This window comes from Macaca fascicularis, chromosome 20, assembly GCF_037993035.2.
Source record: "Macaca fascicularis isolate 582-1 chromosome 20, T2T-MFA8v1.1".
Taxonomy (NCBI): domain Eukaryota; kingdom Metazoa; phylum Chordata; class Mammalia; order Primates; family Cercopithecidae; genus Macaca; species Macaca fascicularis.
The window spans coordinates 19,800,350-19,822,486 of NC_088394.1; the positions used below are offsets into that span (position 1 = coordinate 19,800,350).

The following is a 22,137-nucleotide window of genomic DNA, read 5'->3' on the forward strand; positions in this document are numbered from 1 at the left end:
TGATCTATCCTAACCCTCCTTATCAGCACCGCCAGTCATTCCATCATTCTCCTTCATGTGCCTCTCCTCTCCAGCCAGACTTCCGATGATATTTCATTGTTCTCTGAAATTACCTCCATGAAATTTTAAATAAAAATGAGAAATGAGCTCTTACAGCTTCTACATTGGCTCCGTGCAATTTTTCCTTCCCTTCCCCCCGCCCACAATCAACAAAGTAAACACAGCCCCTGCTCACAGACCAGTTTTCCTCAGAGGTTTTTGATAGAGGATGTGAGATGGAGGCTTGCACGCAGGCAGCACACAGACTGTTGGCAGACAGCAGTTAAAACTCTGGGAATTTTGCATTAAAATCCATATTTCTGACTTCTGAAAAAAGATCAGAAATGGCAGCACCATTCCCTCATCTCCTCACGGCAATATTTGGCTTTAGCTGAGGAGCAGCTGTCTTCTGTAGATGAGGAATGCAATCTGCCATTCACCACAGACCCCACTCCTCCCTATTGATCCCCAGCCCAGTCTGCTTAAGTCATTTTCCAAGCTTGCTTGGTCTTGGAAGTCACTCAAGCTTGCACTGAATTTTAATTTGGATTTAAAGTGGATCTGGCACATTGTAAGTGGTGGATTGAGTAGCTATTATTAATAGTAATAATGGTAATAATATTCAAAGAGTACAGTTCCAAGGCTGGATAAACAGGATATAGGACTTTCTTGCACGCAGTTGCATAAGAATAGTGATAACCAAGCATTCATAACGACGCCCTCCCTCCTTTCTAATCAGCACTCCTACATTAGAACGTTTCGTAGTAAATTGCACAAAATTCCTATCCATAATAGAAACAGTGCATGTTGCAGCTAGGTGATTATTATTATTTACTATCACCACGTAATTACACATAATTTCAATAATTGCCCAAACACAGACTACATGAATAAATATTCCTTAGGAAAACACAAATTAATGAAAAGAGAATCAAAGCTGGCAGTGAGATCTGTAAGATCCTGAGGCACTTTCTCTTTTAAGTGAGACCAAAGTGACAAGCACGGAGGGGATCACCAGGAATACGGGCTTGCCAGGCACTTGGATCTTCTTGGGAACGGATTCAGGGCAGTGAGTATCTCTGGCTCGGTCTGTAGCAATTTCTTTGTCCATCAGTGACAAAGAATAATAGTTGAGCTGATCTGAATTTGCATTCTACTAAACTGGTGAGTGTCTTTCCATTCCAGTGATCTTTCTTTCTTTCCTTTCTTCATTCAACAGTGATTGAGTAGCTGTCATGCACTGTAGACATTGTCCTGGGTGCTAGTGATACTGCAGGGTGCAAGACAGCCATGGAAAGTGACTTGTTGGAGTTTACAGTGTAGCATCCTCCTCTTGGCTCTTGGAGTATGTGATCCAGTCTGTTATTCCACACGTACTTGCTCGTCACCTACTATATGCCAGAGGGATCCAGATGTTGAGTAGTCTGCAGTAATCAAGCCAGATAAAGTCTTCCTCTCTTGGAGTTCACATAATAGAGGGAGAAGACTCATAAATACAGAATTAAAGCATTACAGCCAGTAACAAGTGCTATGATGAAAACCTGGGTTTGGGATTGGGTGCCGTGGTTCACGCCTGTAATCCCAGCACTTTAGGAGGCCAAGACAGGTGGATTACCTGACATCAGGAGTTTGAGACTAGCCCGGCCAACATGGTGAAACCCTATTTCTACCAAAAATACAAAAGTTAGCTGGGCATGGTGGCACGCACCTGTAATCCCAGCTACTCAGGAGGCTGAGGCAGGAGAATCACTTGAACCTGGGAGGTGGAGGTTGCAGTGAGCCAAAATTGTGCCACTGCACTCCAGCCTTGGTGACAGAGTAAGCGAGATTCTGTCTCAAAAAAAAAAAAAAAAAAGAAAGAAAGAAAACCTGGGTTTAAATCCAAGCTTTGCCACTGTTACATGTTCTTGAACAGTTCACTGCTTTATATCTCAGAGTCTTAGTTTTCTCATCTGTAACGTGGGGGCGAAGACAGCACCTGCATCTCAGATTGAAGAAAGGAGTAAATGAAATATTGCATATAAAATACTTAAACAATGCCCAACACATTAGGCACTCAGTAAATATATATTTTTAAAGGAGTGAGAGATCTGCATTGTACTGGTGCTTCCAAGGTCAACTCAAGGCTTACCTCCTCTGTGAAGCATTCGGTTGCCTCCCCCACTTCCTTCATGTCCTCCACCACACACAGTGCCTTCACTCTTCTAGAACCAAACTGAGTACTGCTGATTTATTTTACCTGCTAATTATCTGTCTCGCCAAACCTGACTAAGCTCCTTTAACTCTTTTGCAACCCCACTCTCATGCACCTAACACCCTACTGAGCCCTTGGTAGGCACTCAATACAGGTTTATTGATTGACAATGTGTACCTGAGTTGGTTTCCTTTATCTTGATGCCTAGTCATCTTCTGTAGATAAGGTGAAGGGGAGATGTGTGTGTTGTGGTGTTGGGATCAAATTAGGAACCTCCTCACTCTTGCAGTGAGGTTGGCACTCATGTGAGTAAGGCTATTAAGACTATAGTCCCCAGATTTACAAAGGCTGAATGCAGTAGATAACCCCCTCCTTTCTTGCATGAAGGAGAAATAAAGGATAATCGCAGGGCTTTCTTCAGCTCCATTTGTGTGTGTGAGGAGCGTTACACTGGCAGTAATTACAGAAAGGAAAGGAAATGGAATAAGTACCAAAGGAAGAATTAGTTGTACTCGACCTAATTAAAATCCTGTAGAAAGAATTCTTCTCTTATTTGCAAAGGTGATCTAACATAACCTTGAAGCCATTGTATTAACCACTGTACTTTTCATTTTAAGGGGAATAAATGGCAGAAAGATCACTTGGGAAAGGCAACCTTTCACTCACCTTTCAGAAATTAAATGACCTTGATTTCTGAACCACTTCCTCTCAATGAAATTAAATTGCATTGAACCCGGTCAGTGAACAAGGGGAAGTCAGTCAAGCCAGAGGAGGAGTTCACCCAACTGATTCTCTGGCAGAAGGACTTTGGGAAGCTTTTGGAAAAGGAAAAAAACAAACAAACAGAGAGGTGAGAGGCTTGGACCTTTGGTCAAAGTGGGCTGAATTTGATTTTTTGCTTTGTTTGAACACACACACACACACACACACACACACACACACACAGAGCGAGAGAGAGAGAGAGAAAGAGAGATAGAGAGAGAGAGAGAGAGAAGAGAAAGAAGACATAGTTGCTCCAGCAGTCTGGCTATAACAGAGAAGAGTAAGAAGATATAGTTGCTCCAGCAGTCTGGATATAACAGCCACCACCATGATAATGATCAATAGTGTATTCGTGATTGTACTAAGCCCTTTGTACAGGTTATCTCATTCATTCTTACAACTGTTCATACAAGCTGCTATTGTTCTCCCCATTTTGCATATAAGAGAATTGAGGCTCAGAGATGTCAAGTACTGGCATCTCATATCTTAACCAAATGGCAGAGCTGGAGCCAGAATCCAGGTTTGCCAGATTCTGAAAACACTGTGGTATATTTTCAACCAAATTGGGTGGGTGCTTGCCCACAGTCTCATTCATCACAATTCTATGAATCTTTTGTTCCAACTAGGCTATGTCACTGACAGGAATGTTTTTCTCAAGATGCCAGTGGCCCTTTGATCAATGTGGGAGGTGCCTTTGTGGCATATAGGGTTATGGTTTCATAATGGTGAAACTTTTGTAACTTGCACTTAGTGGCTGTTCATTATGACTGTTGTTCAGTATAAATTGGTAGGTGCATAAGAAATGTCGTAGGTAAGGTCTTAACAGATAATGTGACTTTAGTCCTCATGGACTGATAATAGATTTTCCATCCAAATACGGGGAATGGAGCTACCAGTTGAGATAACTAAGGAGAGAAAAAGTATAGTGTAGTCATTATGAGTGCACACCTTGGGTTCGGATCGCCTGAGCAATCCTGGGATGTACCACTTTGTAGTTTTGCAACTTTGAGTAAATTATGCGAGCTCTCTGTGACTCTATTTCTTCATTTTCAGAATGGAGAGGATTGCAGTACCTACCGTATAAGTGTGTTGTGAAGACTAAATGACAGAATTATATGATTAGCATACAGTAAGTGCCTAGTGAATATTAGTTCTTAAGATACAAAATTTGGTCCCTGGTCATCAAAAAGCCTGAGCTTCTGGAAGAAGATAGAAGTGGTCAATTCCCTGGAAGCTAGTTACCAAGAGAGACTTGTTCAGAGATGAACTAGGTTTGAGCTGATGGAGGAAAAGGAAACTAAGAAATGGAAGGGTCCATAGGATTTGCTACATTCTCAGCAAATGTCTCAGCTAGGTGTCCAGGGACAGAGCCCTTGCTAGGTAAACCTAGGTAAGACAGAGGGAGTGAATGCAACTTAGGAGAATCCCTCCATATTTTCATCCTTCAGTCCATTTATTCTTCTATCTTTCTGTTCCTCTATCCTTCCACGTTTCCATTCATCCATCCACCCATCCTTTCCTCCTAGAGTCTGCCATCCTTCTAGACTTCCACTCATGCTTCTATCTTTCTGTATTTCTGTCCCTTTTGTAATTTTATCTGTTCACCCATCCATACCTTGTAATCACCTATTCTTTTATCCTTGGTATCTCTTAGTGGTGAAAAAGGCAGAATGTGGACATGGCAAGTCTGGATTCAAATCCTATGTCATTTACTACTTGTGTGGCCTTGGGCAAATGTTTTAACTTCTTCAAACTCCAGTTTCCCCATTTATAAATTGGGACTGTCTCCTGAAGGCAAAGGAGAATCACTGGAGAGTTCTGAGCAAGGGAGTAACACAATTGTATTTGTGCTTCACACCTCCCACCCTGGCTACTTTCATTTTTTTAATACAAACAATCCCATAGCATTTATTCCCATCTTGTAATAACATAAGGGTAATCAAAACAATATGAATAAATATTCATATTGGGACGAAGGACGTCTAAGAACAAACTGTATCCTTCTCAACAATTTCTCACTTCATTGATCATTTCTAGTTGGAGACCCTTTGTAGCAGAGTAATATTATCTCCTTTTAGTATGATCCAGCCTAGTTGTTTTCTTGACTTTGTTTTAGAATGAATCTCTCCTGTGTCATCTAACACAAGGTTCATATACTTATCAAAGCCAATGATACAGCCTTCTATCCGCATATTCACTTGCTTATACAGCCACACCTGAATTTGCGATGTATTTTGTAAGTATCTGAAGATGAGGTTGAAGGGCTGTACCATAACCCTCTGCACTTTCTGGCCCTGGCCATGGTACGCCATGGTGGAATTGTACAAAGAGCACATCCACATGCTGACTCTGAGAGCAACTTCTGGAACGTTTTCCTCCCATTTTCTCTGTCTGCTGTGGAGAGGATAGAGTGAAAGGGGCAAGACCAACAAGAGGAAGGTCTGTTGGAAGGTGTTGCAAATAAATGAGGCAAAAGATGATGTGAACATGAACCAAGTCATGAGAGCTGTCACCTATCGTGTGCTTAGGAGGTGTCAGGCTCAGTGCTACATGCTTTGCTAAGTCATTTCACTGAATCCTCCTAACGACCCTAAGAGTTAGATACTACTTTGTTATGTCCGTTTCACAGATGGGGAGAAGGAGGCTTAGAGAGTTTAAGGAACTTGCTAGGATCATGCAGCTGCTAAGTAGCTGAGCTTGGAATCAACCACAGATCATTTGACTCTGACATGCACCGAGAACTCTAGGCTGCTCCCTGTGCAAGGATGCTGAGAATGTCCTTGTGAGGTTGTGGAATAGGGACCATTTGCAAGAGGTACTGCTGATATCAAAGGAGTAAGAGGACTTGACCCCAGCTGATTGTGGGAAGCATGAATACTGGTAAACTGACTCTCTGTGAGGGGATGGGAAGTGGGGAAGCCTTGGTTTGTAGTGTTTTCCAATTTAGACGGTATGAGCACTTCCCCCATGGCTGATTTCAAGTTACTAGCATGATATTACCAAATGGGAGTTGGGAAGAGACAGTGGGAAGTGCAGAAGAGCTGAGGATGAGTCGGGAGTCTACAGCTTGTGGCTGAGTACAGGTAGGTGTGGTTAACAGTTACAGGGACTTTCTGATTTCCCTTGGGTCAGACGCAGCTTTAAGAATTCCCTGAAAACTGGAAAACTGTTTCCCCAGAAAATTTTTTATTGTCACAAAATTCTGAAAACACTTCAAGGTTTTCATGGTTATATCAGAGCCCTTATGCTTCATAAAAAAAACTTATGATATTTAATAAGTAAGTCAACAATAAGGATACATTTAGCTCATACATCTGCAGCTTGGCTGGGGATTGGCTGATCAGGCTAGGCTAGTTGCAGGGGCTCCACTCCAGGTGTCGGTCATTCTCTGCCTGGGATCAGCAGGCTAGCTGAAGCTTGGGCACACAGCAATGGCAGAAACACAAGATGGTAAATGGAAATATTCAAGGCCTCTTAAACCCAGCCCTTGACTTTGGGTTTGGACGTGTGACTTCCTTTGGCTGATGGAATTAGGTGAAAGCAGCATGGTACAGAAACACAAGATAGTAAGTGGAAACATTCAAAGCTTGTAGGTGGTACCATGCTGCTTCCACCTAATTCCATTAGCTAAGCGAAATCACATGTTCAAACCTGAAGTCAAAAGGTGGGGAAATCCATTCTGTCCTTTTAGTGAAAAGGACTGAAAGTCACATGGCAAAGAACATGGATGCGAGGAGGTGTGGGGGAAATGGAGGCCAGTGAAACAATCTCTCCCAGGGATGTCTGTCCAGGTGAGCAGAACATACCCTTTCTCTGAGGGAAATAGTCAGGCCTCACGATTTGCAGCCCAAGTTTTGCCTTTAACCTTTACCCAACATCTTTTGATCCTTTACCTTGGTGAGGACCTACAGGCTTGGGCCTCCTTCCTTTCCTCCTCTGCAATTGGGAAGACTGGCTTTGTCCCACCATTTAGAGATCCAAGCATTACATCATCTCTCCTTTGCCACTTTGACAAGCCAAGCGACTTTCTCCCTACCAGTGTTTTGAGAAAGCAAGCAAACCCTTCAAAAAGGTGCTGCAAATGCAGCTTTCCCTGATACATCTTCAAATTAGTGCCTTTTTTATTTTTGTAAGTAGGACTTATTTATACCACACACGACAACAACAAAAAAGAAGATAATTAGACATACACACTGCAATCAAGCATACTGGGTTCGTTGGAATCATTAAACTTAATTACTTTCACTTGTTATTCCTGGGGCCATAATATCAGTATTAAATGCCAATGGAATCTGCAGTATATGTTTGATTTAGCTAAAACAAGGACTTGGTAATTTACTGCCTCTTTGAGAGATTTTTATCAAAGTGAGGAATATGCTGAGTACCTCCACTTGCTTCTCATGGGGACTGCTGCAAAACTCCTCTGCTGAAAGACTGCAGTGTCGTCTTTATGCAACCTGTCTCGGTGCTCTGAGAGAGGCTCTTCTTAAGATTCCTGCCTGTCTCCAGGCAGAATTAACCACAAGTGCTAACCACAGGCACTAAGCCCTTACATTGGGCATAGCTTCCTTAATCCTCACAATTACCTCATTTTTGCAGAAAAGGAAACTGAGGTTCCCAGAGGTTAAGTAACTTGCCTGAGGTCACATAGTGTGTAAGAGGCAGGTCCAGGATCTTTGCCAATGGAGAAGTTTTCTGAGTCCAGCATGGGTGCTATCCCTCTGTTTGCGGTTCCCCAAATCTTGGTGTTACCTTCTCCTTTCTACCTTTCTTTCATTTCTTCTTAATTCGTCTTACGAACGAACTCTCTCAACCTCAAATTCTGATAAGAGCCAAGATTCATTAATGTTTTCTTTGTGCCTGCCATTGTACTGGGGTCCTAAATAATTCATCTCACAAAATGCTCCCAATAACCCTATGCTATAGCACATGTTCATTATATGTGGTTGTTATTATTACTAGGATTACATATTGACATATCTAAGTGTCATCCAGCCTGGGCAACAGAGCAAGACTCCACCTCAATATATATACATATATATATGTGTATGTGTGTGTGTGACCAATGTTAGCACCTGTGTCAGTTAGGCATTTAGGAGTGTGTTCCTCTGCAGGTAATAGCTGATCACAGCAGTTTTGCCCAATCCTTATTTGCTTATTTATTTATTTATTTTCTTATATCATGTCAAATCTAGAGTGGCAGCATGAGCTGTTATGGCTGTTTATGATGATGTTATAAATGCAGGCTCCTTCCATTTTCAGCTCAGTCATCTTTAGAGGCTGCCTTTTTTTTTTATGGTTGCAAAAAGGCTGCTTCACCTCCAGGCATTGCATGTGTCTTCAAGAGAGGAAAAAAGAGAAAGGTGGAGGGCAGGAGGCAAACTCTTCTGTACTGTTATATGTACAGGGTCTCCCTCCCTGAAGTCTATTACCAACATCTGACTGCACAAAAGTGCCTCGTGGCCACTCATTGCTCAAGGGAGTCTGGGAAGGACATTTTATTTCAGCTGCATACGTGAGTGCCATGAACAAAAAGAAGGCTCTTATGGTAAAGAAAAGAGGAGAATGAATATGGCAGAGAGAACTAGCCTTGTCTGGCAGAGCATCTGTGGGGGACTACATCAACAAGCCTTGCTAATTGAAGGCAGGTCAAAGGATTTAAGGTATTTCCCCTTGAAAAGCTTCATTTCACTTTGTATTATTTCCTTTAACACCCACACAACCTTTTGAGGAAATTGGTCCACTTTCATTCTCAGATGCTCTTAAAAAACATTTCCCCAGCCAGTTTCAGCCAGAATGAGGAGCGGGAAGAGGTAGGGGCTGTCTCTGCCCAGGAAAGAACCTGAACAGGATTCATGTCTTCTCCCCAGCTAACAGGGATGGCAGGCTGGGGAGAGCCATTTGGACTGGGAATTGGGATGGAGGATGGGTGGAGATTTAATTATGCAATTATCTAGGCTTGGAGTCAAACCTCTCAACATGCTCCTAATTAATTGATCAGATGCACCACCTGCCGACCCCCTCTCCTCTACAGGCTCCCAGAATGCACCAGGATGGAGGAGGTAGCACAAAGTCTGTTCCTGCTTGGGGAATTGGGGAGTTCCCCATTAAGTGAGTGTGCAGTCAATTAACATATGAGCCCCGGGACCCTCTGAGCATGCCCAGTAATGATCAATTAGAGCTAGTGGATGAGGGCTGTGAGGAAGAGGGACTTGTCTTAGCTTATTGATTATGTGTGTGAGAAGGGCAGTGGGTAGACAGTGGTAATTTCCAATAGCCATTTCCAGCACAGACAAATTCTGTGTTCCAGGGAGGAATGGAGTAGGAAAACAACAGTAGCAAGTGTCCTGTCCTGCCAGCTCAATAGTGATAACTGACATGTGACTGTGAGGATTTTTTTAATTTTTAGAGAATGTTTAATTGTAAGCATTATGTACAATAATAATGTGCCGTCGCATTTCATGAGTGATTGCCGCGAATGGGACACTGTGCTCTACTTACATATCTCACCGATGCTGACGATAGCTTATAAGAAAGTTAACACCCTGTAGTTCAGGTAAGGCTTGGAAAGGTGAAGGGATTTGCTCAAGTCACACAACTAGGAAGTAGAGGAGCAAGAATTTGAACTTAGTTTTGTCTGGATCCAGAGCCTGTCCCTTTAAACACTAATCATTCTATCCCCAACTCATATCATTTTAGGAAAATTGGATAATGCTAAAACGTATAAAGAAAGTAATCATCCATAATCCCAATGCTGAGGGACAGTGTGTACAAGATATACTAATCTTTACCTCCCACGATCTTCTTAGCTTCCAGACCCATTTTCATTTCCTTTCATCCACCTCACTGCCTTTCACTTTTACCAGAGCTGTTTAAACCAAGGGTAAATAGCTGACTCATGGTGGGCCAGTTACATCTGTCTCTCTCCAATTTAAAATAGGGTGACAGAGACTGAGTCAGTTAGGTGAGGGAAGGTAGGGTTGCTGAGCTGCAAAGGAGCACAACCCATTGAGAGGGGTCCCAATGTGGAGTTTCCATGATAGATATTGTGTAAGTGGACGTGTGGGCAAGGAAGCTGGTCTGCAAGGAGAGGAAGAGGAAGCAGGTAGGATGAGAGGCAGATTTAACAGAACATGTGGTTCTGAAAAAGAGTGAAGTGAGAGAACACCCAAAAGATTATAGGTCCTTGAGATCAGCTTGTGCCGTCCACAGTTGTGTCCATAGAACCAATCCTTTTTTAATTTGAGCTTCCTTGAGTGAGTTTAACTTCTTGGTAACCAAATGATCCCTGATCAAAGTACAACTACTGTTAACATACTGGAATGTCTTATTCTAGGCTTTTTTCCTGCTCCCCTCTTTCCTTCCTTCCATTCTTATTTATAATCTTGGATGCAGAGAACTGAATCTCTCACACTTCCCATCACAGCACACCATCACCATTGGTCTACGCAATGCCTTCTCATTTTATTTATCTCTACCCCATTCACTCCCAGTCCCTATTCCTAAACCCCTTCCCCATAGGCATCCACTCAAATGTTTTTGATGTGTATCCCTAATGCATGTTTACTTATAAAATATGCAGTGCTGTTTTCTACATGTATGTGATTTTGATATACTTAAATGGTGGCATGTGATCAGTATCATTCATTTCCTTCCTTTTTTTTTTTTTTTTTTGGTAATTAACACTGTATTTTAAAGTTCTATTTTACTTTTTTTTAACTTAGTCCTATCGAGACAGGTAGGATGGCTGGTTTCCTATTTTGATGTGGTTTAGTCAAAAAGAACAAAAGCCCCTTACTCAAGCTGTAGCTTACCTAACTGTTCATCAGCAACAAAAGACCCAAGAAGCTGTTAACCACAAGTTCCTGGGCCTAGGGACTTCCCTGGGGCCCTGGATGTGCAGTTAGACTTAAACTTCAACTTGTAATTACCCCACCCTCATTTTAATGATAAAACTCACATGAAGGGGTGGAGATGTAAAATGCTAATGTCACATGTGGTGTATGAAGAAGCATGTAAAGCCACTGTGCCGGTGCTAGAGAAAGCCTCCTACGTATGCCCTGACAAAACCCTTCCCTATAGAAATAGAAAGGCCCTATAAAACTCACCCATATACTACCCTTGGGGAAAAACTCACCTTTTCCCTTTTGCAGTGCTGACTCCCCTTGTGCACAAGCTAAAATAAAGCTTATCTTTCTCTTTGCTGCTCTATCTGGTGACCTCCCTTGATTTCTATCCTGGAAGATTGCAAGGACCCAGGATGCTGATAACACTATATAATGAGAGGAAATTTTATTTATTTCAAGTCCAGATACCTAGCTTTCCAACACATACACCTTTCTTTTAGAAACTCATATTGGAGAATAGCTTTAAAAATACCCAACGTTGTGAGGTAGTCTTTTCCTTGAGCCGTAAAAGAGACTTCTCTTAACTTTTTCTTGCCAGTTTTACTGAAGAAGATGATGGATTGAATTGACAGGACTCTGAGTCTGAGACTGAATTCTCCTTCGCTGTGCTGCTCAGATGGAGAACTGGCTATTTGGTGGGGATTTTAGGAGTTAAGTGACATGGCAGACTTTACCCAAGTATAGGAGTTCAGAGACAAGATTGGTAGATACATTAATTATGACTCTTCTGATTGAAATAATAGAAACCTAAATGAAGTTAACCAAAAAAAAAAAGACATTTACTGACTCATGTACCTTGATAGTCCATGGTGGAACCAGTGTCAAGAGTGGTGGCATCCAAGGCTGAAAATGAACTGAAAGGGAACTGAGTACCTGTTTCCATCTCTTGGCTCTACTTTCTCTGTATTGATCGCATTCTACAGTTAATTCCCCCCAAAGAGAAGCAGGAAAGGCCATGGGAAGCTTCAGGCTTACACTCTGTCTCCTTAGCAACCCCAGCAAACAGACAGCACTTCTTTCCCAATTCCAGCCACAGCCCCAAATTTGTTTCGATTAAGTTGGGATGGATCCCATGCCTTTCACTGAACCAGTCAGTATCATGGGCTTGCCTACGCCTGGGTCATGTGAATAGGCCTGGCTCCATCTGAGTGTGTGGAGAGACAGTGGAAAGGATACAACAGTTCCATTACAAGGTAAAAGTGGAATGGATGATGGGCAGGCAACACCCAATAGATCTACACCAGCAGGGGCCAAGGGCAATGCAAGAAAGTCCTTCAAGTGTCCATCTAGGGAGTGAGGAGAATAGAGACAAGAAGTAACAGGCTCAAGCAGGTAAGCAGGGGGACCTCAACGTATATTAGTCACCATCCAGTATTGAGCCTGCCTGGGGAGTCCAAAGCCATCTTAAAGGTCAGGGTAAAAAGGAACTAGAAACTAGAGAATAAAGTGCAGTCTTTAGGATCAAACAGTGCTGGATTCCAATCCCAACACCACTGCTTCCTCGCCGTTGGACTCAGGAAAGCTCCTTTATCTTGAAAGCTTCATTTTCCCCAATTGTAAAGTGGAGATTTCTATGTAAATACAAAACAGAGGTATCGAAACATGTAGTGCGTAGACCACATGGACCCTCATGGTGATTTGCCTTTCCAATCACACCATTTATCACAATGTGTCAAAACTGTATATTTGTACATGTATGCCCCTCATTCTATTGTGAGTACTTTAAGAGCTATAGATAATTCATCTCTGTCCTGTTCATACTTAAAACATAGTACATGTTCAAGAAATACTAATTAGATCAATGAATTTTGTTCATTGGAGGTCTGGCTCAGCATGAATTCAATGAGTGGCTAATGATGGAAATGACCGAGAGAACACAGTTCCTTGAGAAATTCCATCTTAATCTTGACCAGAGTGCCATATCTTCACGATAATCCAAATCTAAATCCTACCCTGAACACACCTAAATGCCGAGTCCCTGAGGGCATTAACCAGTCCTTGAGGTGTACATACAGAAAGGTCAGCTAATAGTGAAACCAGGGAGGGTGTAGATGTGAGTAACAGCATAAGCGCTATTTTATGAGCACACATACAGAGAGGAGGACTCTTTGTAAATTTAGCATGGCAAGATTTTAATAAATGAGGCCACTGGGATGTGTGGGCTTTATATATCATGCCCCGTATTTATATTCCTGTCAACTTTCTTTGCTGAAGCAATATATTTATTACAGTCCATTTCACCATTTCTCACGAGATAGATGCTGTATCATGTCAAACAAAAATAAGGGAGGTGGGGGTGGGTCTGAAATAATGAAAAGGCTAGCGGAATATTTGGAGCAGAGGGCATGGAGGTGATTTGTGCTTTGCAAAACAATTCTATTTTGCTCGAGCAAGTGAAAAAAAATGTGAGGCTGGGAGTCCCGCTCTGTGTTGCTAGAAAAGTCACCCCAACCCCCACCTTCCAGACCCAGAAAATGAGGGTGTAGTTTAATGTGTCAACTTGACCACGTTAAGGAATATCCAGATAACTAGTAGAACATTATTTCTGGGTGTGTCTGTGAGGTTACATTTGAATCAGTAGACGGAGTGAAGGAGATCACGCTTAATGTGGATGGGCCTTATCCCGTCTATGGAGGGCCTAAGAAAACAAACAGGTAGAAGAAAGGCAAATTCATTCTCTGTTTTTGAGCTGGGGGATCCATCTTCTTTTGCTTTTGGACATCAGAGCCTTTGGTCCACAGGTTTTCAGACTCCAAGACTTACACCAGTGGGCTCCAAGGTTCTCAGGCCTTTGAACTTAGACTGAATTATACTCCCAGCTTGCCTGTTTCTCCAGTTTGCAGATGGCAGGTCGTGGAACTTACTGGACTCCATAATTGTGTGAACCAATCCCATAATAAATTCTTTCTTATGTTATCGGTCTATAAGATACATATTAATTATATATCCATTGGTTCTGTTTCTCTGGAGAGTCCTGACTAATGCACCCTCTGATAAGCTGAGAAAGTTAAGGGTGCTCTCGCTCACCCTTAATGTAAGCACTCACATGCTTACAACATTTTGCACCCAATTTCAGGACATTCCTGAAGAGCCTCACTGGTCCAGCTTAGATCAGACGATTGTCCTCCATACCATCAATGGTGGCCAATGGGCAAAGTCAAATTATAACTTGTTTTATCTGATTACAGCCATTTTTTTTTTTTTTTTTTTTTTTTTTTTTTTGAGACGGGGTCTGGCTCTGTCGCCCAGGCTGGAGTGCAGTGGCCGGATCTCAGCTCACTGCAAGCTGCGCCTCCCAGGTTCACGCCATTCTCCTGCCTCAGCCTCCCGAGTAGCTGGGACTATAGGCGCCCGCCACCTCGGCCGGCTAGTTTTTTGTTTTTTTTTTTAGTAGAGACGGGGTTTCACCGTGTTAGCCAGGATGGTCTTGATCTCCTGACCTTGTGATCCACCCGTCTCGGCCTCCCAAAGTGCTGGGATTATAGGCTTGAGCCACCGCACCCGGCCTCTGATTACAGCCATATTAAGATGGTGGAGATTGGAGTGATGGTGGAAAAGTTTTTAGGATTAAAGGGAAGGGCTTTTGCTGGGAGGATAATACCCTAGGCATCAAATGTAAAGTGGTTTTGGTCAATGTCCTTCTTCACCTATTACTCTCTCTCTTTTCCTGGCTCTTAAAAATGTCTTCTTATCATGGTTTCCAACGTGTGTTGTGATTTGACCTCCCCATCAACTTCTGCACCAATACAGATATGCCTGCCCCACTTCTCTTTTTTTTTTTTAAATTTATTTATTATTATTATACTTTAAGTTGTAGGGTACATGTGCATAACGTGCAGGTTTGTTACATATGTATACTTGTGCCATGTTGGTGTGCTGCACCCATCAACTCGTCGTTTACATCAGGTATAACTCCCAATGCAATCCCTCCCCCCTCCCCCCTCCCCATGATAGGCCCCGGTGTGTGATGTTCCCCTTCCTGAGTCCAAGTGATCTCATTGTTCAGTTCCCACCTATGAGTGAGAACATGCAGTATTTGGTTTTCTGTTCTTGTGATAGTTTGCTGAGAATGATGGTTTCCAGCTGCATCCATGTCCCTACAAAGGACACAAACTCATCCTTTTTTATGGCTGCATAGTATTCCATGGTGTATATGTGCCACATTTTCTTAATCCAGTCTGTCACTGATGGACATTTGGGTTGATTCCAAATCTTTGCTATTGTGAATAGTGCCGCAATAAACATACGTGTGCATGTGTCTTTATAGCAGCATAATTTATAATCCTTTGGGTATATACCCAGTAATGGGATGGCTGGGTCATATGGTACATCTAGTTCTAGATCCTTGAGGAATCGCCATACTGTTTTCCATAATGGTTGAACTAGTTTACAATCCCACCAACAGTGTAAAAGTGTTCCTATTTCTCCACATCCTCTCCAGCACCTGTTGTTTCCTGACTTTTTAATGATCGCCATTCTAACTGGTGTGAGATGGTATCTCATTGTGGTTTTGATTTGCATTTCTCTGATGGCCAGTGATGATGAGCATTTTTTCATGTGTCTGTTGGCTGTATGAATGTCTTCTTTTGAGAAATGTCTGTTCATATCCTTTGCCCACTTTTTGATGGGGTTGTTTGTTTTTTTCTTGTAAATTGCAAGGCCGGCGGACCCCGCCCCGCCCCCTCGCGGGGACGGAGGGGCGCCGGGGGCCTCCCACTTATTCTACACCTCTCATGTCTCTTCACCGCGCCAGACTAGAGTCAAGCTCAACAGGGTCTTCTTTCCCCGCTGATTCCGCCAAGCCCGTTCCCTTGGCTGTGGTTTCGCTGGATAGTAGGTAGGGACAGTGGGAATCTCGTTCATCCATTCATGCGCGTCACTAATTAGATAAGGAGGCATTTGGCTACCTTAAGAGAGTCATAGTTACTCCCGCCGTTTACCCGCGCTTCATTGAATTTCTTCACTTTGACATTCAGAGCACTGGGCAGAAATCACATCGCGTCAACACCCACGGCGGGCCTTTGCGATCCACTTCTCAATTAGTTCTCTTAAGTTCTAAACGACCTGCAGGTCCCTAGACTTGTCATTGTCTCTCACGCCTCTGGGCCTTCGTACATTATTGTCTCCCAGCCAGAAACACCTTTCTTCCTGTCTTTACCTGCTGATTCTCAAAATAGCTAATGATTATCTCATTCAGAAAGCTTTTCCTGACTTTCCTCTCCCATCTCTACTTTCTCTACCAAGCTGAGAAGCTGTTAGCTTTTCCCAAAGCATCTTGCATCTTGCTCATATTCTGTCTCTCCTCTCTCCTCTCTCTCGCTCTCTCTCTCACACACACACACACAAACACACACGCTCACTGTACTTCCTTTGCATTGCAATTGCCTGTCTGCTTGTCTGTCCTTCCTATTAGACTGTGAGCTTTTTGAGGTCAAAAACTGTCTTATGTCTCTGTATCTTCAACACCTAACCCAGTACTCAACATTAAGAGCTCAGCAATTGTGAGATGAAGGAAGGGTCTCCAGAGCACAGCCCTTCACAGATCATAGGGGAAGGTTTGAAATGAGAATTCAGAAGTATGCACCTAATGATGCAGGAATTATGGCCTTGTAATATTTAGCGGAAAATTTTCAACAAGAGCTTCTTTGGTTTCTAATTAGGGGAATTATGTTAATGAACCACCTTGCAAAATCCCTGATAATCATGTTCCAAATTTACCCCACTGGGTCTCATTTAGATGTAAAGGATAACAGAAACATTCTGGTAATGAAGATAATTTCTGGCCTCAATTAGCACGTGCTGCCCTTATTGCACCCTGAGGATCTCCTATCAGCTGGACACAAAGGGCCAAGTCAGCAAACCGCAGCCGTGAGGCTTTTCCAAGTTCACTGTTACCTTCCATTGCACATTGGCTAAGTCTTCCCACTCAGCCTCACTATGTATTTAGCGATCATCTTTATGGTACTGACATGAAAGTCAAATATTGATTCTTTGACTCCATCTCAGCAAATGTTCACTGAATGATCCCAGTGTCTGGGAAGATAGGAATAGAGTCGTATAGAGGTGTCAGACATGGGCTTTGGCCTGCAAGGAGTTAACACGTGAAATATTAGCCAGAAATGAATGATGATAGGTACTGATGTTCAAATGTATTTATTCATTCTGTCTGTCTGTCATGTAGGAGGCATCTATGTTAATCTGTTTCGTTTTAGTAAAATGCTCTTATTGTCTCCCAACCACGGTTGCTTAATTCACAGTGGGCATTGTACTTTTCTCAGGAAATGATGAAGAAGGCCAGTCTGTCTCTCCAGATGTGGCATTGTAAGATGTATAACTCAGGAGCTGTCACATTGAGAAAGAGGGGACAGATAAAAAGAAGCTGAGATGAAGATGGAGGGAGAGTCTGTACTAGTTCTTCTTGTTCTTGAGGCCAGAATGTCTCTGCCCCTTATGAGGTCTGATTGTTAACCACGTTTTAGGGACTACATGAAGCAATAAATTGCCTAACTTTGTTCAAGGTGGTGATAATTTTTTCCTACTATTCTTTTTTTTTTTTTTTTTTTGCTTTTATATACCTCTGAGTTTTAGCTGTCTACATGGCTGCTCAATATAAAGTTCATATTTCTTTTCTTTTTTTGGGGGGTGGGGATGAAGTCTCACTCTGTCATCCAGGCTGGAGTGCAGTGGCGTGATCTTGGCTCACTGCAACCTCTGCTTCCCAGGTTCAAGCGATTCTCCTGCCTCAGCCTCCTGAGTAGCTGGGATTATAGGTGCGCGCCACTGCACCCAGCTAATTTTTTTTTTTGTATTTTTTTTTTAATACAGACAGTGTTTCACTGTGTTGGCAAGGCTGGTCTTGAACTCCTGACCTCAGGTAATCCATCTGTGTCAGCCTTGCAAAGTGCTGGGATTACAGGCATGAGCCATTGCAGTTGGCCATGTTTGTATTTCTCACCTATCCCCTTACAGCTGGGTAACTGTATAAGTTCTGGCCAATGAGATGTAAGCAGAAAGCTGTATGTAATTTCTGAGTTGTATTCTTGAACAAAAGGAGTGGCCCTTCCTCTGCCCATTTTTTCTTCCTTTCTGCTGACAGAAATATTGATATGGTTATAAACTATTAGGTTGGTGCAAAAGCAATTGTCGTTTTGCCATTGCTTATATGACAAAAACTGCAATGACTTTTGCACCAACCTAATACCTTGCATCATAAAGATGAGGGTAGCACACCCAAGGGGTGGTGAAACAAAAAGCTCAAAAAAATCTGGGTCCCTAACATCACGGAGCTACTTTTTCAGTCCAAGAATGTTTACACCAAGACCATTACATGCCAGAGGAAAAAAACTTCTATTTTGTTAAGCTTCTGTTGCTGTGGGTCCTGGTATAGCAGCAGAAATTATAATCTAAATAATATAGTGAGTTTCTGTCACTTGCAACCCCAAAAGTCCTGAGTAATTTCACGATTTATTGAGTATGAGTACTTACTTCATAACAGGTTCTGGGGGATACAGTAAGAAGAAAAGCAACACGGCCCCTGCTCTCATGGTGGTTACAATTTAGCAAGAATATAAGTGTGTGTGTGTGTGTGTGTGTGTCTGTGTGTGTGGGTGTGCGTGCATACGTATATGTATATGTATATATATACACACACACACACACACACACAGAGATGGTTTTTGCTTTTATTTTTATTTTGAGATGAAGTCTTGTTCTGTCACCCAGGCTGCAGTGCAGTGGCACAATATCAGCTCACTGCAACCTCCGCCTCTTGGGTTCAAGCGATTGTCCTGCCTCAGCCTCCCAAGTAGCTGAGACTACAGGTGCACACCCTACACCCGGCTGATTTTTATATTTTTAATAGAGGCAGGGTATCACCATGTTGACCAGGTTGGTCTCAAACTCCTGACCTCAGGTGATCCGCCCACCTCAGGCTCCCAAAGTGCTGGGATTATAGGCGTGAGCCACAGAGCCTGGCAGAATATATGCATATTAATTAATTACAAAAAGCTTTGTAATTATAATTGTGATAAATGTGATGAAGAAGTGAGTGGTCTGAGAACAAATATTGAAAGAAGCCGACTAACTCCGGACATAAAAAAGTTTCTTTCAGTGAGAAGGCATTTGTTAAGCAAAGACAGTGGGGTGGGAGAGGAAACAGCCTATTGTAAAAGGCTTCAATAAGAGAAAGAGTTTCTTCAACTTCAAGGCAGTTGAAGGAACAAAATCAAGGCATAAATATAAGGCTGGTGAGGGAGGGAAGGAAGTGGCCCCAGGTGATGTTGGAGGAGTTGGCAGAGTCCAGATGATGCAGGGCCACTTAAACCAATGTTAGGTTTGGGCTTTATCATAAGAGCAGTGAGAAGCCATGGGAGGACACCGGACATGATCAGATGTACATTTTAAAAATGTGACTCCAAATGTGTGGAAAAAAATAAATGGTGGGGGAGTCGTCAAGAGAGGATGTGGGGAAAACGGGGGATGCTGTGGCAGTGGCTCTGTCAAGAGATGGTCGTGTCTTAGATTATGGTGGAAGTGGGGTACTTTTGCCTGAAAGGCTCAGAATTTTTCAGCCGTCAAATCCAAAGCTGGGCCTTTAATCCTTCTATGTTTGTCGTTGTCTGCCCCAACCCCAACCCCCACCCCAGCATCCACTCGCTCCTCCCTTCCCCACCCCTGCTATCAACAGCTTCCACTCCCTGACCCAGCCAAGAGTCTCCAGGAAGCTGGACCCACTATCAGTACAAGAAGCAAATCTGATTGGTCTGTGCCTCTCATCACTCCCCAATCAAAAATGGTTCCCAAGGAGCATGTGACCCCAAGGTAGCCAATAGGATATTATGGGAAATCTGCAAGGGACTTATGGGAAAAGCTTAGGGCACCTAAAGGTGAGAGGAAGTGATTTTTCTTATCCCCCCAGATGTCTGTTATCTGAAAGTAAAGTAACACCAAACTGAGGATGACACCAGCCATAAGGATGACTGAGGGGAGAACCAAAAAGAACATGGGTCCTTCATAGCATTGCTGAGGGGATAAACCACCCACACCCCCAGCCCACTTTCACTGGGACAAACTGTAGATGAGATGACCCGTTTCCCAGTTGTTGAAGACAGTTCAAGTTCGGAATTATGTTAGCCACAGCTGAAGTAGTCATAACTGACACGTTCCCAAACACACACCAAGAGAAACAACTGGGCACCCCTGGGGCTTTTCTTGGCCAAAGAGCTGGATTCTTGCACCCAGGGCATTCTTTTTGCCTGCTCAGCTTGTCTGGAGGGGAGATGAAATAGACAAAAAAGCTAAGAAAGATACAGATTTGATAAATATTTTGTCTCTTTCTTCTTCTCCTACAGAAGCCTTGGATTTTCTCAGGGTCTCAGAATGCTCGGAGCTGAGCTGTGTTCAGAGACTTCTGGAGAGTTAGTCAATCTCAGTACTCCAACCTCTTGGGGATCCCCTTGTGGATCATTTGTGTATTATTAATGTAACAACTTTTTTTGAGCATCCTTATGGGAAGTACAAATACATAGTCCTCCTGCTCATGTGTTTTGTTTCCTTACCCACAGCAGCCATCACTAATCAATCGTTCTCTAAGTCCTGAGGATCCAGACTTAGTACTTTCAACCCTTCCTCCAGGCATTACCAATTGATCTGAGTTGAGTTTGTTGAAATCAACGTGGCCCCCTTGACTACTACATGCCTCACCTCATGCAAAGCACTTGCTTTAGTTTCCTGTGATTTCTGTAACAAATTGCCACAAACTGGGTGACTTAAAACAACGGAAATTTATTTTCTGACAGTGCTGGAGGCTAGGAGTCTGAAATGAAAACATCAGCAGGGCTTCATTCCCTCTGGAGGCTCCAGGAGTGAAATCATTCTTTGTTTCTTTCTGCTTATGGTATTTGCTGGCATTCCTTGACTTGTGACTACATTACATGATGTCCTCTTCTTTGTCTCTCTCCTGTGTCTACCTTATAAGGATACATGTGATTGTATTTAGAGCCCACCCAGATATTCCAGGATTAACTTTTCCTCTAAAGATCCTTAACTTCATCATATATTTTGCACATATGAAAAATTACCTCATTACATATGAGGTAATACCCACAGATTCTGGGGATTAGGACATAAACATATCTTTTGGGGGGCCACTGTTCAGCCATTATAGCACTAGAGATAAAAAGGTGAATAAGAAATGACCTGTTTGTAGGTCGGGTGTGGTAACTCAAGCCTGTAATCCCAGCACTTCGGGAGGCCGAAGTGGGCAGATCTCGAGGTCGGGAGAACGAGACCGTCCTGGCTAACACAGTGAAACCCCATCTCTACTGAAAATACAAAAAAAAAAAAAAAAAAATTAGCCGGGCATGGTGGTGGGCGCCTGTAGTCGCAGCCTACTTGTGTAGGCTGAGGCAGGAGAATGGCATGAACCCAGGAGGCAGAGTTTGCAGTGAGCTGAGATCGTGCCACTGCACTCCAGCCTGAGCGACAGAGCCAGACTCTGTCTCAAAAAAAAAAAAAAAAAAAAAGAAATGACCTGTTTGTAAAGAGTTCGTGGACTGATGGGCAACTGGCAGCCACAAGACTGTGCTAAGAAAGAGGAAGATAAAAGTAATGTGGAAGCATCAAGGTACAACACCTATCCTAGCCTTGATGGCTGGCAGGTGGTCATGGAAGGCTTCCTGAAAGAGTCAGCAGCTTTGTTATAGTAGTTCACCCCTCATATTGTTTGTGTATTTATAAAGCTTAGTATTCTCTATCTCTTTTTTTTTTTTTTTTAAACAGAATTTCGCTCCTGTTGTCCAGACTGGAATGCAGTGGCATAATCTCAGCTCACTGCAAGCTCCACCTCCCGGGTTCAAGCAATTCTCCTGCCTCAGCCTCCCAAGCAGCTGGGATTACAGGCGCCCACCACCACACCTGGCTAATTTTTGTATTTTTAGTAGAGATGGGGTTTCACCACACTGGCCAGGCTGGTCTTGAACTCCTGACCTTAGGTGATCCACCCGCCTTAGCCTCCCAAAATGCTGGGATTACAGGCGTGAGCCACTGAGCCTGGCCTATAAAGCTTAGTATTCTCTAAGCAGCCAATAAAATTTGACTTCCACTGTTGTGATTTGAAGATAATGTCTTAGTCCTTGGGGGCCATGATAATAATACCATAGACTTGGTGGCTTATAAACAAATGAAATTTATTTCTCACAGTTCTCTGGAGGCTGGGAATTCCAAGATCAAGGCACC

General features: G+C 42.9%; 1 protein-coding gene across 1 annotated transcript; it reads right to left on the bottom strand.

Moving 5' to 3' along the window:
• Positions 1-5,000: 5,000 nt before the first annotated feature.
• LOC107128331 (small nuclear ribonucleoprotein E-like) lies at positions 5,001-5,307 on the bottom strand. The gene has a single exon (XM_045383053.2). The coding sequence runs from the start codon at positions 5,305-5,307 to the stop codon at positions 5,029-5,031; it is 279 nt and encodes a 92-aa protein (XP_045238988.2). The 3' UTR covers positions 5,001-5,028.
• Positions 5,308-22,137: the final 16,830 nt, after the last annotated feature.

Excerpts from the sequence above, each read along its gene's own strand:
- LOC107128331 (XM_045383053.2), bottom strand. The coding sequence starts at position 5,307 with ATGGCGTACCATGGCCAGGGCCAGAAAGTGCAGAGGGTTATGGTACAG.